This window comes from Orycteropus afer, unplaced genomic scaffold (assembly GCF_000298275.1).
Source record: "Orycteropus afer afer isolate SDZICR_OR568_19922 unplaced genomic scaffold, OryAfe1.0 scaffold00172, whole genome shotgun sequence".
In the NCBI taxonomy this organism is placed as follows: domain Eukaryota; kingdom Metazoa; phylum Chordata; class Mammalia; order Tubulidentata; family Orycteropodidae; genus Orycteropus; species Orycteropus afer.
The window spans coordinates 1,627,562-1,646,007 of record NW_006921759.1 but is presented as its reverse complement, the minus strand read 5'-3'; the positions used below and the strand labels follow the sequence as shown (position 1 = coordinate 1,646,007).

General features: G+C 38.5%; 1 protein-coding gene across 1 annotated transcript in view; it reads right to left on the bottom strand.

Moving 5' to 3' along the window:
* Positions 1-18,446, bottom strand: part of HELQ (helicase, POLQ like) — a 64,083-nt gene that overhangs the window by 23,578 nt on the left and 22,059 nt on the right. Inside the window, exons 10-13 of the mRNA XM_042781788.1 lie at positions 14,046-14,187; positions 12,919-13,023; positions 2,284-2,506; positions 332-489 (exon numbers count right to left, since the gene is read on the bottom strand). Of these exons, the coding sequence (XP_042637722.1) occupies positions 332-489; positions 2,284-2,506; positions 12,919-13,023; positions 14,046-14,187 (628 nt within the window). The remainder of the gene's footprint in view (positions 1-331; positions 490-2,283; positions 2,507-12,918; positions 13,024-14,045; positions 14,188-18,446) is intronic.

The following is an 18,446-nucleotide window of genomic DNA, read 5'->3' as shown; positions in this document are numbered from 1 at the left end:
AAAAATGCTGGTGGCACAGTGCCTAAGGCATTTGACTGCTAATCAGAAGGCTGGCGATTCAAACCCACCAACCACTCCTTGGAGTGAAGATGGGGCAATCTACTTCCGTAGAGATACCGCCTCAGAAATGCAAGGAGGGGTCGCTATGAGTTGTAATCAACTTGACGGGTGAGGGTTTTTTTTTTTTAATTTGGGTGCCCATATTACCATTTTTAAAAACTGAAAGACAAAAGACTCAAGCTCAAGTATATTTTATCAGAGCAAAACAAAAAAATTTACCAGTTAACAAAAATCATATCATCTGAAGAATCTTCTTATAATGTGTTCTTACCTGCCTGAAGTATATCATCCAATCTGGGTCACGCTGGAAAACTGCATCATAGGGAGTTGTTAGGTAGACTAGGTGAAGAAGGCTTTCAAGTACAAGTCCTTCAAGACCTTTCTTCAAGTCTCTGTAGAGATTAGCACAATAAGCCAAATCTATCATTCCTAAAAGAAAGATATAAATATTTCATATTTTATAATTACCAGAGGAGGAAAGAAGTAATTTTAAGTAACATTCTTGCTTGCAAGATAAAGTTACCTAAATAAAACAAAAAGTCATTGTAATCTATTTTGGAGGGCATTTTAACAACATCCATCAACAATTAATATATCCATACCTTCTGATCCAGCTACCCGATTTCTGGGAATCTACCCTAGAGAAATCTCTCACAACATTCTCCAAAATACAGGAATACAGATGGCCACAAATAGGAGAATGGTTAGAAAATAATTATGAAACATGCATAGTAGAGAGGTCTGCATTTATTAAGAAAAAATTAGGTAGATTTAGAGACTGGTATTGTTAAGATGCTCGTGATATTTTATAAGTGAAAAAAGCATGTTGCCAAAAAATACTTAAACCATGATATTGTTGTAGAAAATAAACTTCATACATAACATATACATATATATATATAGATAGATGCTTAAAGCACTTGACTGCTAACCAGAAGGCTGGCGGTTCAAACTCACCAGCCACTCCTCGGAAGGAAGGTTGGGCAATCCTACTTCCGTAGTGATACTGCCTCAGAAACCCAAGGAGGGGTCGCTATGAGTCGGGGCCGACTTGACGGCACATAACAACAACAACAACAACATGGATGCTGTAGTTGGTTACCTTTGAGTCAACTCTTATTGTGACCCCATGTGCGCAGAGTAGAACCACTCCATAGGGTTTTCAAGGTTGTGAACTTTCAGAAGCAGGCTGCCAGGCCAGTCTTCCAAGGCAATTCTGAGTGGGTTTGAACCACCAACCTTTAGGCTAGTACTCAAGTGCTTACCATTTGCACCTCCCAGCCACTCGATATATGTGAATACATACATAAAAATGTTGAGAAAGATATATATCAAATTGCTAATAGTGGTAGTTCCTGGGAGAGAAATTAGACAAGAGTATGAAACTGTCCTTTATATAATTCTGAGTTCTTAAGATTTTAAAACTATATACATGCATAGTATAGAGGACTGCATTTATTTTATTAAGTAAATTACGATGTAGCTGTTAAGAAGGAAACTCTTTATTCACAGTCATGGAATAATTTTCTATTATATTAATTAAAAGAGCAAGTTCTAGGACAATATAAATTATTATTTATGGAAAAAAAACTTTTAAAATATAAAAATTATGATGTAGCTGTTAAGAAAGAAACTACAGTCATGGAATAATTTCTATTATATTCATTAAAAAAGCAAGTTCTATGACACTATATTATTTATAGAAAAAAAACTTTAAAAATATAAAAATTAGGATGTAGCTGTTAAGAAGGAAACTTTTTATTCACAGTCATGGAATAATTTCTATCATAGACATTAAAAAAGCAAGTTCTAGGACACTATAAATTATTATTTATGGAAAAAAACTTTAAAAATATGAAAACACATTATGCCTTGAAATAAAATACACAGAAAAGGTCTGGAAAGATGAACACTGGACTGTTACTTTTAGTAGGATACCAGAGTTTATGTGAATACTGGGGAGCAGAGAGTGGAAGTGAGGTGATGAACTTTTTCTCTATAAACTTCTTCAATAGCCTAAATGACTTGGGTAAATAAGCAAACATAATTCAAAACAATTTTTAACTTTTGAAAGTTGGAAGTAGTCTAACAGCTTATAAGATAGAATTAATGCTACTATTAATAGGAAATTACAAACCAAATTTAAAGTAATATAAAATTTTAATTTCTATTTTTTCCAGTGTTTTTCTCTAGATTAAAAATGCAATACAGGTAAACGCTTACCTTTAAAAGAAGCTCGTCCCAACTTTGTAATTTGGAAATTATATTGGAATTCTTCTTCAGACTTACAAACAGTGTCTTTTTGTAAGAATCCTTTTTCTGTCAGGTAGCTAAGTGATTCGACAGTTATTTCCCAGAGACTTTTTTCTTTCAACAAAATCTTCTGCTGAACCCCCAGAAATGTACCACTCATGAAGTGATATATGTCACTAAGATTTGTTGCAATCTGAAACAATTCAGGACATCAATGAAGTATTTTCCTTAATTCAAGACACTATGAATACGTATTAATCAAGAGGATGACTCACTCTCGTAACACAAAGCTATTAAAACAAAAAAATAGTATATAATCTACATAATTGCATATATGATTTTATAGTACTATTTTATAATTAACAAAAAACACACTTTGATGGAAAAGAGTTATCATATTCATACTTTTTATGAAAGCACTTACACATTTTTCACAAAATTGAGGCTTTTAAAGAATTTTTTATATTTTCCTAAGCAACATTCTCAGTTTACTTCCCAACCAATAACCATGAACTCCTGCTCAGACTCCTTTAGAAAACTGCCCTTTCACTCCTTTCCTTCCACATGTGAAAGCATCTTTTAACTTTAAAACATTTATTAAAAGAAAAGAAACACATGGGAAATACTCCTGAAAAACTCCACTAAAACAGAGTCAGGCAATATTTCACAGTGGACCCTAAAATGTTATCTAAAACCAAATACTAGTTTTCTACTGATTTTTGTCTCCCGTTCCCATCTCTTTTTCTTGCTCCTTCCCTTTTTCTCTCCTCCTCTTATTCATTATTTACAACTTAGAATGGCAACCTTAAGTAATACTTAACCCTCCATTTGGTATTCATATGTAGAGCTGACTCTGAATTTGAATGATTTTATATTCACTAATTTCAAAGAAATCAGCATTTTCTACTAAAATACAGTCAATCAATAAAAACATTTTTCTCTCTTACAATCTTGATGATATTTTAACTGGGAAAATTAAGAAGCTATTTCATATTAAACCAATATGAAGGATAACAAAAAATATTATGGGGCATAGACATTTTCTATTGCTTCTTCTTCTTTTAATAAAAATCATTCTTAATATATTTAATAAGACTAAAATTACACTTTTAAGATATTGAGGAATTGATACTCAGTTTGTGAATTATTAATGCACTTTGGATCTGTACTGTTTCCTACCTGGTTCGGTACAGTTAACAATGGCGGTGGTGGCTGGGGAGAAAACATTTGATCCCTTTATCTCCCCTCATGTAATTTATCTACCCTTCCCTGAAAAACTTTTTGACATAGTGATTTAAACCAACTGGGCTGGCTTCTGCTTCTGGTCTCCTTGGCTTCTGAAAGCTGGCTTACTCACCAATATACCAACCTGCAAGTTTACCCAAGCCCAACTTCAAAGTCAACCCATTCATTAACTCAAGTATTTACCAAGCGTCAAACAATATGCTGAGCCCTGTGCTAGGCACTGGGATTTGATGATAAATGAAATGTGGATCCAGCTTTCAGAGCTTACATTCCAGTAAAGTTATTAACCAAATAATTGTGTTAGTAAAAATGCAATGACAAACTGAGAGGCGATTAAAGGAAAGGGATGGGATTCTATAAAAATAAAACTCATCAAAACCACCAAACCCACTGCCATCAAGTCAGTCCTGATGCGTAGATACACTATAGGACATAGTAGAACTGCCCCACAGGGTTTCCAAGACTGTAAATCTTTATTGAAGCTGACTGCCTCATCTTTCTCTGGCAGAGCACCTGGTAGGTTCAAACCACTAACCTTTGGGTTAGCAGCTGAGTACTTTAAACACTACAATGGCAGTCTGACAATGTGACCAAAGTATGAGAGATGAAGTTTGGCTATTTTTGCTTAAGGAGCATCCTGGCCGCACTTCTTCCAGGATAGGTTTGTTTGTTCTTCTGGCAGTCCATGTGGTTTTATAAAACTCCTTGGCATTTTATAAAAGCATATCACAATAGACTGATTAGACTCAGAGGCACAGGGAAGGCTTCTATGCAAAAGCGATGGTTAAGATCTCAAGGTTGAGTAGGAGTTAACCACACAAAGGAGTTGGATGAGTGAAACTGGAGATGGAGAAGGAAAATGGCTTAGTGACACTGAGGTAGAAGGGAGTATAGTATGCTTGACAAAGTAAAGCAGAAGGTCAGTGTAACTGGAGTGCAGAGTGTGTGAAAGCTGGTGAGAGGCTGGAGAAAGAGGCAGAGGCCACATCTATCATGGTCATTGTTGTGGTTGTTAGGTGCCGATGAGTTGGCTCTGGCTCACAGCAACCCTATGCACAACAGAACAAAACACTGCCTGCTCCTGCATCATCCTCACAATCCTTACTACGCTTGAGCCCATCATTGCAGCCACCGTGCCAATCCATCTTGTAGAGAGTCTTCCCCTTTTTTGATGACCCTCAACTTTACCAAGCATGATATCCTTCTCCAGGGAAGGTCTCTTCTGACAACATGACCAAAGTACAAGAGATGAAGTTTGGCTCTTTTTGCTTAAGGAGCATTCTGGCTGCAATTCTTCCAGGACAGGTTTATTTGTTCTTCTGGCAGTCCATGGTATTTTCAGTATTCTTCACCAACACCTCAATTCAAAGGCATCAACTCTTCTTCAGTCTTCCTTATTTATTTTCCAGCTTTCACACACATATTAGGCTATTGAAATACTATGGTTTGGGTCAGGCACAATTTAGTCTTCAAAGTGACATCTTTGCTCTTTCATACTTTAAAGTGGTGTTTTGCAGCAGATTTGCCCAGTACAAGACGACATCTGATTTCTTGACTCCTACTTCCATAAGGGTTGATTGTGGATCCAAGTAAAATGAAATCCCTGACAAGTTCAATCTTTTTTCCATTTATTATGATGTTGCTCATTGGTCCAGTTGTGAGGATTTTCTTTATGTTGAGGTATAATCCTTACTGAAGGCTATAGTCTTTGATCTTAATCAGTAAATGTTTCCTCTTCACTTTCAGCAAGCAAGGCTGTGTCATCTGTTTATTGCAGGTTGTTAATGAGTCTTCATCCAGTCCTGATTCTGTGTTCTTATTGCCAGCTTCTCGGATTATTTGCTCAGCATACAGATTGAATAAGTATGGTAAAAGGATAAAACCCTGATGTACACCCTTCCTGATTCTACCATAGCAGGCCACCAATAAGGATTTTGACCTTAATCCTAAAAGCAATGAGAAACCACTGACAAATTTTAAGCAGAAGGGGATTATGTAATCATATTTGCATTTTGAAAAGATCACTCTGTGTGAAGGTTTATTTGGAGGGGATGTGGGAAGGCAGGACAGAGTGCATGCAAGGAAATCAGTTAGATTTCTGCAGTGATCCAGGCAAAAGACTGAAGTAGCATGGTTTACAGAGGGCTGGAGCAGATATATGGTGTAAACCAGTCTATGTTTGTTAGCCTTAGACTTTTTACATGTCAAAGGTAAATTATATTACTTAATTCAAAGCATCAGAGATCGAACATGTAAAGTGTCTACAGGGTATTTGAAACATAACTAGAGGCTTCCTATGACTCAAGAACAACTGTTATATTCTCTTATTAATTCCTGGAGTCTCCTCCTCTCCCATCAAAGCTGGGCCCTAATGTTTTCAGATCCCTAAAATAGATCACCTCTACACGTTTGTCCCCTGACCTCACATTGCCCAAGCATAGATCTTGCTCTTCTTCCCTCTCACCACTATTCTACCTGATTAGCTGTCCAGAGGACTTGACTTCTGCTTCAGTTCCAGGTGCTCCTGGTTAATCATTCTGTCTAGGCTTGCAGCCCTCTTCCATGAGAGTCCTATTGTGAAACCCTACCTCAAGGGGAGAAGGGAACCCTGATGGCCTGTTCTCTTCACTACTGGGACTAGGAACTCAAATTCTCCTACCTATAGACAGACACTGCTCACCTGCTTACCTCCTGAACCAAGTGCTGCCTGGACTTCTTGCTGTTGTATTGCCATTGGTAAAAGCAGAATTGGAATGGCTATGTACCCTGTGATCTTGTATTGCCAGGTCTGTGAAACCACACCTCGGGCCAACTCAGATCTCCCAGCCTCCATGCTCCTCTAAGTGTTCTTGTCTCAAGTGATGTTCCAACTCACTCCTAATTCCTTTTAGAGGAATGCCTTTGGCTGAGTCCTAACCCATGAAGTCCCTCTGGTGGTATGATAGTTAAAACATTTGACTTCTAACTAAAAGTCAGCAGCTTGAATCTACCACCACTCTGCAGCAGAAAGATGAGGGCAGTCTGCTTCCATAAGATTTACAGCCTTGGAAACCCCAATGGGGCAGTTCTACTCTGTTCTACAGGGTCATTATGCATGGGAATCGAATCTATGGCAGTGGGTTTGGTTTGGAATCCATGACATATGTATATTTATCAGATATACATATCATGAATATGTCCATCTGTGGATAGGCTTTTCATTTTCTTAGCAGTCTTTGAAAAGAAGTTTTTAATTCTGATGAAGTCCATTTTTTTTTTATTTCATGGTTTATGCTTTTTGTTTTCTATACAAGGTATCTTTGCCAAACCTAAAGTAACAAAAAATTTTTCTCCTATATTTTTTACTAGAAGTTTTATTTTAGCTTTTATGTTTGGTATAAGATCCATTTTTGAGTCAATTTTTTGTACAGGGTGAGATAAATGCCAAACCAAAAAAACCAAACTCAATGCTGTCAAGTCAGATCTGACTCAGAGCAACCCCTCCTTGGGTTTCTGAGGCAATATCACTACAGAAGTAGGATTGCCCAACCTTCCTTCTGAGGAGTGGCTGGTAGGCTGGAACTGCCCAGACTTTTGGTTAGCAGTCAAATGCCTTAAGCACTATGCCACCAGAGCTCCTGAGATAAGTGCAGAGGTTAATTTTTTTAAGTTTATATGGTTATCTAGTTACTCCAGCATCTTTGTTGAACAGACCATCCTTTCTCCACTTAAGTACCTTGGCAGTTTTGTTGAAAATTGACTACACATGTGTGGATCTATTTCTGGACTCACTGATCCATTGATCTATGTATGTATCTTTGCACCAATACTGTTTTTATCACCATAGCTTTATAGTAACTCTTGAAATTAAGTAGCATAAACCCTCTGTTTTGGTTCTCTAGTGCTGCTCTAACAGGGAATACCATAAATGGATGGTTTTAATAAACAAGGATTTATTCTCTTACAGTTTAGAAAGCTAGAAGTCCGAGTTTAAAGTGCCAGCTCCAGGGGCTGGTGAAAGCCCCTCAACCTCTGACTTCGGCTCTGTCTCTTGCTCCTGCCCCACTGAAGCTGGAAGCTTCTCTTAACTTAGACAGCTACTGGTTGCTGAGGCTGACAAACTCAAGGTTGACAAGTGAAATGCCATAGTCCCAAGATTATCAAGCAACACTGCAGGCTACTAGTTCAAGTCCAGAAACAGTCTCGAGATCGGCAGAGAACATGGCAGGCCACTGAAATGAAGACTTGGCCAAATGCAGGATCCAGATGTGCCATAAAACCTGAGACCCTTCTCAAAGTATCTTCTTATGTACTGGAAGCAGACCATATCCCTAAGACACCTACTCAGCTGCTCAGAGTATATTCCACCATGGAGTTGATTACCAGTGTCATCATGGGGAATACTGCATGCAGCTGTCCAGCTGCATATTAACTACCTGGAACAATTTTCCCTTCCTTGTGCTATCTAAAACCTGTATCTCCCTCAATACACAAACATTTCACCCTTTTAACTTGCCAGAGGACACAGTGATTATACCATTTGCCTACAACCTCATAAAATCTTGCTTTCTGATATCCCTTGTACTTAGTAGTTATCTTCTGATTTTCCCTTAAACTGTTCATGTTAACTAAAGCAGAATGTATTATGGAACCTGAGTACTGGCTTTGTAAAACCTAGCTTTAAATCTTTGTGGCTGAGAGATGTTGGGTAAATTATTTAAGCAAAGAATATCCCAAAAATAAAATATTTAACTCAAGAATAACCCTAAAGATATATTTAATTCAATAGTAATGCTAAAAAGAGAGTTAATTTCTAATCTTCTTGTTGTTGTTCTTAGGAACTCTGGTGGTGTAGTGCCTAAGGCATTTGACTACTAACCAGGCTGGCAGTTCAAACCCACCAACCACTCCTTGGAAGGAAGAGTGGACAATCTACTTCCATAGTGATACCACCTCAGAAACCCAAGAAGGGGTTGCTATCAGTCAGATCCAACTCAATGGCATTGTTGTTGTTAGGTATGGTTGAGTCAGTTCCAATTCATAGTGACCCCATGTACAACAGAACAAAACATGGCCTGGTCCTGTGCCATCCTCACAATCCTTGCTATGCTTGAGCCCATTGTTGCAGCTGCTGTGTCAATTCATCTCCTTGAGGATCTTCCCCTTAAGGGAAGATGACCCTCCACTTTACCAAGCATGATATCCTTCTCCAGGGAATGGTCCCTTCTTACAATATGACCAAAGTAGGTGAGATGAAGTCTGGACATTCTTGCTTCCAAGGAGCATTCTTGCACTTCTTCCATGACAGAATTGTTTGTTCTTCTGACAGTCCATGGTATTTTCAGTATTCTTCGCCAACACCATATTCAAAGCCATTAGCTCTTCTTCATTCTTCTTTATTCATTACCCAGCTTTCACATGCATACAGGTGACTGAAAACACCAAGGCTTAGATTTGGTGCACTTAAGTCTTCAAAGTGACACCTTTGCTTCTTAACACTTTAAAGAGGTCTTTTGCAGCAGATTTGCCCAGTTCAATACATCTGATATGTTGACTGCTGCTTCCATGGGTGTTTATTGTGGACTCAAGTAAAATGAAATCCCTGATAACTTCAATCTTTTCTCCATGTATTGCTGCTTGAACAATTTCTCTCAGAAAGATCAGCACAAGGCCGGTCCCCATGAGGCGGAGGTTAAAGAAGTCCCAAATGTCCAAACTACTGTGCCACTCCATCATTTCAGACATTAACTCCTCCTCTTCCTCCCAGTAATTTCCCCCATCTTAGGGGTCTGTATTTTGCCAAAACGCCTCACAGAACTCACAAACACCCAAGAGATTGCCTCATAGGCTGGCGAATTCCAAGTCTGTGAGTGGGTCTGGAGGATCCTCCCAATTCTTGGGGTTTTATGAACCTCAATCAGCACATCAGATGACAGCTGCTGTCCCAAATCCAGGGGTGAGATGAGGATGAGCCAAAACACAGAACCGGAGCAAGAAGAGGGTGAACTTTCCCAGAAGATTCAGAGGTATAACCTCAAGCTAAGGGTGGTGATTTGAGTTATACCCTCCAGCAAGGCAGGACTCAAGATACATCCCACCTGTGTTGCTCCAACAAAAATAACCCAAGTGCATGGGTTTAACAATCAGCAGCTACTCAGTTGCTCAAGGCAAATCCCACCACAGAGCTGACTGCCAGTCATTATAGGGAACAACTACTACCAGCTGCCCCGCCAAGTTGATACCCAACCTTAACTACCACACCAACCCAAACAGGCATGGATAATAGGATTTACAATACATCACAGAATGGAGGACAATGGCTAGAAGGGCCACGTCAAGCAATTCATCGCAATTGTGATGTTTTTATAGGTCTAGTGAGGATTTTTGTTTTCTTTATGTCGAGTTGTAATCCGTACTGAAGACTGTAGCGTCAGATCTTCATCAGTAAGTGCTTCAAGTCATCTCCACTTTCAGGAAGCAAGGTTGTGTCATCTGCATATCACAGGTTGTTAATGAGTCTCCGATCCTTATGCCAGTTCTTCTTCATATAGTCTAGCTTCTTCAATTATTTGGTCAGCATACAGAATGAATAAGTATGGTGAAAGGATACACATCCATCCTCATTTTAAACCATGCAGTATCCCCTTGTTTTGTTCCAACAATGGCCTCCTGGTCTATGCATAGGTTCCTCATAAGCACAATTAGGTGTTCTGGAATTTTCGTTCTTTGAAACATTATCCATAATTTGTTATGATTCACATAGTTGAATGCCTTTGCATAGTCAATAAAATACAGGTAAATGTCTTTCTGGTATTCTTTGCTCTCAGCCAAGATAACATCTGACATCAGCAATTATAGCCCTCGTTCCACATCCTAATCTTAGGGGAGTATTTTCCCATGATGCTTTCTTTGCCTGATAACGGTTATACTGATCCCACAAATGTTTCTAATATCCTAGAATGGTCACAGGATACAGGTGAACTTAGTCCTTAATAAAGGCAGAAGTGTTAGATTATCCTGTATCAGGACTCATATCTTTAGAATTCCTTGTATCCTCAAATCTACCAAAGTCCCTAACATATAATGATGCTCAATTATTATTTGTTGATTTTTTCACATTCCTTATAACTCAGAGGGTTAAAAGTACACATTTAAATCCAGATTCAGATTTATCATGTCACACTGCTCCTTTTCACATTAGAAGTTAACAGTTATTTCATACTTTACAGTTTAAATAACTTTTTTTTAAAAAATTTGTATTGTGATTTGGATGAAAGTTTACAGAGCAAATTCACTTTCCATACAGCAGCTCACATAGACTTTGTCTCATGATATTGACTACAATTTACCACAATGCAACAACTCCCCTCCCACTTGCTACCCATAGTTACCTCTTCTCTGTGTCCTTTCCTCCCATGCACCTTTGCCCCCCGAGCTGTCTCCCTGTGCATACACAGCCCGTGACTGATCTCTCCAAGGAGTGTATCTACCTAATATAAAATGTCCAGCTCATATGACTGTCCTTTGTTTGGCTGGAACCCACAGGAGTGGGTTCAATTTGAGACCTAAAGGGCATCTAGGAGCCATAGTCTCAGTGGTTCCATCAGGCTCTATCAGACCAGCAAACCTGGTCCTTTTTTTTTTTTAATGATTTTGAGTTTTGTTCCACCTTGTTCTCCTACTCTATGCAGGATCTCCTGAAGAGATCCCCTTCAGAGTGGTTGACAGTGGTAGCCAGGCACCATCTAGTTCTTCTGGTCTCATAGTCATATAGGCTGAGGACTGCATGGTATATCAGTTGTTGGAATAATTGTTTCCATGTGTCTTTGGTTTTCTTCATTCTTCTGCACTCTGGATGAGAGAGACCATGGTTGCATCTAGATGGCCACTGGCAAGCTTTTAAGATCCTAGTCACTACTTGCCAAAGCAGGATACGGAACAATGCTTTTGTGTAGTGTCATTGTTGTTATGTGTCATCGAGTTGTCCCCGACTCATAGTGACCCTTCCTTGGGTTTCTGAGGCAGTATCCCTATGGAAGTAGATTACCCAACCTTCCTTCCGAGGAGTGGCTAGTGGGTTTGACCCGCCAGCCTTCTAGTTAGCAGTCAAGTGCCTTAGGCACTATGCTACGAGAGCTCCCTTTGTGTAGTATGTTATACCAATTGACCTTTGATGTTCCCTGGGACTATGGCCCTGAGCCCACAGCTTCACTCCCTCCGGATAGCTGGCTGTGGCCAAGAAGTGACCACAATCTTGCTCCTTGTCAGCTCTACAATATACCTGGGAATTCTTACAGAACATACAAATACACTTGTAGAAACATTGCTGCCAACTCTATACATGGTCTTGGGTACACTCTCACTCTCCCCTGCATGGACATACCTAATAGTTCAGCCTGTCCACCCATCTATTTGTCCGTATTATCAATGTTTGCCTTCACTGACAACACAGTACTATACATGCAAAAGGGTTCATCTTTGTTGTCTGTACCTCCCATGCACCTCTTCCTGTCTCCTTCTTCCTCAATGCCACGGTGTTGATCACTCACATTTGGTAGACTGCCCTTCTCTTCACGCAAATCAATACCAGTCTCTACCTATCTAACATCTAACAGTGTTCTCTCCCTTCCCCTCCCCTCCCACCCGTTTTTGTTATTATGTGCCGTAGAGTCGGACTCGACTCATAGCGACCCCTCCTTGGGTTTCCGAGGCAGTATCACTACAGAAGTAGATTGCCCAAGCTTCCTGCCGAGGAGTGGCTGGTGGATTTGAACCGCCAGCCTCCTGGTTAGCAGTCAAGTGCCTTAGGCACTATGCTACCAGAGCTCCTCTCCTACCCCTAGTAACCAACAAAGAAAATTTCCTTCCATATATAAATATTTCCTTGACTTTTTATAGTAATGGACTAATACAATATTTGTCTGTCTGTGACTGACTTATTTCACTCAGCACAATGTTCTCTAAGTTCATCCACATTATGCGGTATTTTATTGATTCTACATTATTCTTTAGGGTTGCATAGTATTCCATTGTGTGTATGTACCACAGTTTGGTTACCCATTCTTTAGTTGATGGACACCTAGGTTGTTTCCATCTTTTGGCTATTGTAAATAGTGCTGCGATGAACATGGGTGTGCATATATCTGTTCTTGTCCCAGCTCTCACTTCTTTAGGATATACACTTCCGTAGTGATACTGCCTCGGAAACCCAAGGAGGGGTCGCTATGAGTCAGGTCCGACTTGACGGCATGTAACAACAACAACAACATAGTAAGGAATTGCTGGGTCAAATTGATTTCTAATTCCAACTAGTTTAAATAACTTTTTAACATCTATTATCTCAGGTGACAGTAATAAGCTTAAGAAATATTTTAAAAATACCTTTAAACCAATCAAAGAGAGAAATAAACTTTGGATTCCCTTGGTGAATTCCTGAACAAGATGGCTGTAACAGTTTTCCAATGGACTGTTTATTAGCTCCAATACCTACAAAAATTAAAGCAATGTTATATTTTGTGTTATAAGTGATGTTCCCTTGAAAACATTCAGTGAAATCAGCCACAAAAGGACAAATACTGTATGATCCCACTTGTATGAAAGAGGCAAGTGTATAGAGATCAAAGTTATTGGTGGGTACTAGGGGTTAGTCAGAGGGAGGCAGAAAGGAAGACATAAAGGAGACAAGGAATTGGGGTTAAGGGTGATGGACAAATTTGGGAATTGTAAATGGTGGTGGTTGAACAACATGGTCAGTGTAATTAATGTCACTAAACTGTACATGTGAAGAATGTAGAAATGACAAATGTTTTGTTATCTATATATCTATTACAATTAAGAAAAAAGACCAAAAGATAGGTAAGGAGTGGCAACAGGTAAATAATCAGTACTGGTACAGTGCTGCCCCTTGTGGACTCTTTTGGGCCACTCAGTGGTAGATAATTAATTTTCCAGGTACTGTTTCTACCTTGAGTAAAACAGAACAGCTTTAATGATAATAAAATATTTCAGCAATGGGAATGATTATAAATAAATAAATAAATGATGTTCCATATAAAAATGCTATAATTGGTATAAATTTTGTGGCGGCAAGTTGTTGTTGTTATGTGCCGTCGAGTCGGCCCTGACTCACGGCGACCCTTCCTTGGGTTTCTGAGGCAGTATCACTACGGAAGTAGATTGCCCAACCTTTCTTCCAAGCCTTCTGGTTAGAAGTCAAGGGCCTTAGGCACTATGCTACCAGAGTAGCAGCAAGGGGAGACAAAAAAATATAAAGAGAGAAGAATAAGAATTTAACATGTTTCCTCATTAAAATGGAGAAAGATATATTTTTTTTCAATGAGTGATTAAAATACAAAAGTATTCAAACTACTCCTTTTAATACTTAATCATATAGGAGGACACACCATTTAAAGGAACATTAATAATTACTTTTTCAAAACTACCTTATAAAAGGACTAGACCAAAGCCCAAGAAACAAAAAAGCCAAAAGCAACCAGATAGAGGATTACCTGCTGCTTGTCTTTTTCTTGCAATATAAGGATACTCTCCCCAACAGTATCTATTCCAGCACGGCCAGCTCTGCCGATCATCTGTTTATATTGATTCCTCTTTAAAAATTCCTTGGCAACATAAGGGGCTCTTAAAATAACTCTATGAAATTGATAACATTAATTAAAAGTAACACTCCATCTATAGCAATAGCATCTATTTTGAAACTCTTAATTTTCATTATATCTTTGTGACATTAAATTTAGTGACTTATTAATGCAAAATAATAGGCAACTACTATTTGCCAAGAATCTATGATGTCCTAGGTCCTTTACATACATTATCTGTAATTCTTACAAAGTTCTTGGCAATATTATCTTTTTTTACATATACAAATGGGCTAATTCAGACAAGTTAGGTGACTTACCACAAACATGAAGTTATAAATACCACAATCATGATTCAAACCCAAACCTGACTAGATGCAAAACTTATATGATCAAATCAAAACACTAATAGTCTCAAAACTTTTAAAGCTTTATACTATATGTGGTAGTTACATTTGTGTGTCAACTTGGCTGAGCCTGGCTGAGTGGCTGGGCAGCTGGTGGTAGTTAGTCCCCATGACGAGACTGGCAATCAACTCAATGGTGAGAGCTACCACAAGCAGCTGAGTAGCTGCTTTGGGTATGTGGTCCGCTTGCCATATATAAGAAGCAGCTTTGGGAATGGTCTCTAGCCTATGGCATGTTTGGACCCTGCATGTAACTGAGTCACTGCTCAGCAGCCTGCTGTGCTCTGCCAACCTTGGGACTTTCAATGGACTTAAGTTAATGGCCTCCCATGCGGTTTGGTAACATCAGGACTGTGCCTTTTAACTTGTCAACCCTGGGGCTTCTCAGCCTCAGCAGCCAGCAGCTGTCTGAGTGAAGAAAGTGGGCCGGGAGCAGGAGGCAGAGCTGGACCCCAAGGTTAAGGGGCTTTCACTCAGCCCCTAGAGTCTGGCACTTTGAACTTGGACTTAAAGACTCCAAATTGTAAGAATAAACTCCTGTTTGTTAAGGTCATCCCATTTGGTATATATTCTTGTCAGAGTGGCACTAGGTAACCAGAACACTATATAAATGAAAAATTTGATCCTATACCAACAACATATACATAGTGACAAATTTAAATTATTTTGAACTATATGTAATTGCAGATTTCAATTGATTTTATCCTTTAAAAATGGCAGTTTTAATCCTGCTAATTTATACAGTTAAGTCTATAATCAATTTTCATGTTCAAGACAAAACCTATGCCATTTACCTGTACTAATGAACCTAGGCCTTTATTCATAAATTTCCAAAGATAGCCAAAACTTCCAAACACTTGAAGAAAACTAATGACATAAAGGAAAATTATAAGAACATACGGAACAAATAACTGACAGAAGGCAGATAATACAGACAACTGAAGAGAACTTTCAAAAATTCTATCCACAGAAAAATTCCAAAGGATACTGCATTTATAATGTGAGAATAGGGCTATAAAAAAAAAAAAAAAGAAAAGAAAAGAGTTCTTGTAAATGAATAAAAAAGTTTTTTTTTAAAATTTCATTTAAAATTTTAACAGAATAACGAAATAATAAACATTTAATGTTGTTGTTGTTGTTATGTGCCGTCGAGTCAGCCCTGACTCATAGCGACCCCTCCTTGGGTTTCTGAGGCAGTATCACTACAGAAGTAGGATTGCCCAACCTTCCTTCCGAGGAGTGGCTGGTGGGTTTGAACCGCCAGACTTCTGGTTAGCAGTCAAGTGTCTTAGCCACTATTCTACCAGAGCTCCCAAAACATTTAATAGAGATGGTTAAAAACTGATTTTGTTATATGGAAAACAAAACTGAAGAGATCACATAACTTAAATAGATGGAAAAATGTGAAAGAAAAGTTAAAAGATAAGTTCAAATTAAGAGGCCTGAAACCTGTCTAACTGAGATGACAAAAGCAGAAAACAGAGACAATAGGAGAAAGGAAATAAGGAAAAAAAAAAAAAAATAACAGAAGAATTACTTTGAATCGAAGAAAGGTACTAAGCTTTAGATTGAAAGCATCCACCTAAGTGTTAAATCTTGGAAAAGTAGGTAAGAGTTGGGATTGTAGAATTAGACTTCCTTAGCTTTGAAATTCATGTGCAGAGTGAACGTAGGCAAGTTATTTAATTGCTCATCACCTTCTATAAAGTGTGGATAATAAAATATGACCTTCCTCACAGAGTAGCTGTGAGGACCCAATAAATTAATGCATGTAGAGCAGTGACTGCATAGCCTGGCATACAGCAAGTGCTCCAAAGGTGGGGTAGGAGATGCAATAGCTGCAATTATCACTATATATCATGATAAAAATTTAAGGGAAAAGTTGGTAAGCTTCTAGAGAAGGGGAAAAAAATGCAAAAATATGCAAAAACAAAAATCAGTAATCTTGGCTCCTAGAAGACATGGAGCAGTAGGCTACAAAATCTTTCAAGAAAAAAAAAATTTGAATCTAGAGTTCTTTTCCCAGTAAAGTGTTAAAAGTGTGAGGCCAAAATAAAGACATCTTAGTCATGCAAAGACTAAAAGAAAAAAAAAAATACATGCTTGCTTTGGTTACCAGTGCCACTCTGACAAGAATGTACCACAAATGGGATGGCCTTAACAAACAGGAGTTTATTCTCTTACGGTTTGGAGGCTTTAAGTCTGAGTTCAAAGTGCCAGGCTCTAGGGGCTGGGTGAAAGCCCCTCAGCCTTGGGCTTCAACTCTGCTACCTGCTCCTGTCCCACTGAAGCTAGAGGCTTTTCTTCACTCAGCTGCTGGCTGCCAAGGCCAACAAGCCAAAGGTTGACACGTAAAAAGGCACAGCCTTGATATTAGGAAACCACACAGCAGGCCATTCATTCAGGTCCACTGAAAGTCCCAAGGTCAGCAGAGGACAGCAGGCTGCTGAGCAATGACATGGCTACATGTAGGGTTCAAGTATGCCATAAGCTGGAGACCATTCCCCAAGGCTTTTCTTTATATATGGGAAGCAGACCACAGCCCTAAGGCAGCTACTCAGCTGCTCACAGTAGATTCCACCATGGAGTTGACTACCAGTCTCATCATGGGGAATACTACATCCAGCTGCCCAACCACTCAACCAGCCAAGTTGACATACAAACTTAACTACCACAATCCTCAATGCAGCTTTTTAAAAATTATTCAAGAACAGCAAAATTAAAAGAGAATCATAAAAGGAAGATATGAGATACAATAAAGCAGTGGTAAGCGAAAAACAAGTAAATGCACAAGTGGTGTTGTTGTTAGTTGCTGTCAAGTCAATCCTGACTCAAGGCAACCCCTTGTGGTACAAAGTAGGACTGCTCTAGAGGGTTTTCTTTGCTGTAATCTTTTAATGGAAGGAGTCCCTGGGTTGTGCAAATGGTTAAGCACTTGACTACTAGCCAACAGGTTGGTAGTTCAAACTCACCCAGAGGTGTCCTGGAAGACAGGCTTGGTGATCGGCTTCTGAAAAACTGCAGCCTTAAAAGCTCTCTGCAGCACAGTTCTACTCTGATACATGTGAAGCTGACATGATTTGGAACTGACTTGATGGCAACTAACAACAGCAACAATCTTAATGAAAGTAGATTGCCAGGCCTACTCTGTGGCACTGCTAGATGGGTTCAAACTCAAGCACAAATCATTTGTGCCACCCAGAGACCTTTAAAATTTACAGGAAATTTCAGGTAATTATTGACTATGAGAGGAAAGAAAATAAAAAATCTGAAACTATAATTCCAGGTAATTGCAATATAAATGAGACAGAGTGAGAATATATACAAATACTAAGACTCTTCTGCTCAAAGGAGGGCATAATTATTGATTAATTCAAAAGTGATAGAAAAACATGTTTGATTACAACTGCTAGAATTTTGAGAGTAACTACTGAAATAATAGAAATAGGATATATAACTTCTATTTTTTTCTCCAATTGTCTGAAAACAGGAAAATTTAATCAGTGACAGAAGTTAAAAATAAAATAATGACAAAAGATACATGCTGGGAGAAAATGAAGTCCGAGTAACGATTACAGCAAAATCATTAAATAGTAAAACATGGATCTACTTCATTGCTAAAAGGTATAATTCAGCAATTAAGATATTTGTAGTAAACTTCTGTATATTTAAGTAGCTTTCAAATATATATACACAAAGTGAAAACTTCTGCAAATGAAAAAAAGAGAAACTGACAAATCCATAATTATAGTGGAAGCCTATCACATTTGTCTGAAATTAACAGATGAAGTAATCAAAAGTTGTAAAAACAGTTGATAAAATAATTAACAAATGTGTTATCACTGAGATATATAGAACTTCATATCCAACAGAAAAATACATACATTTTAATACAGTTGTACCTCAC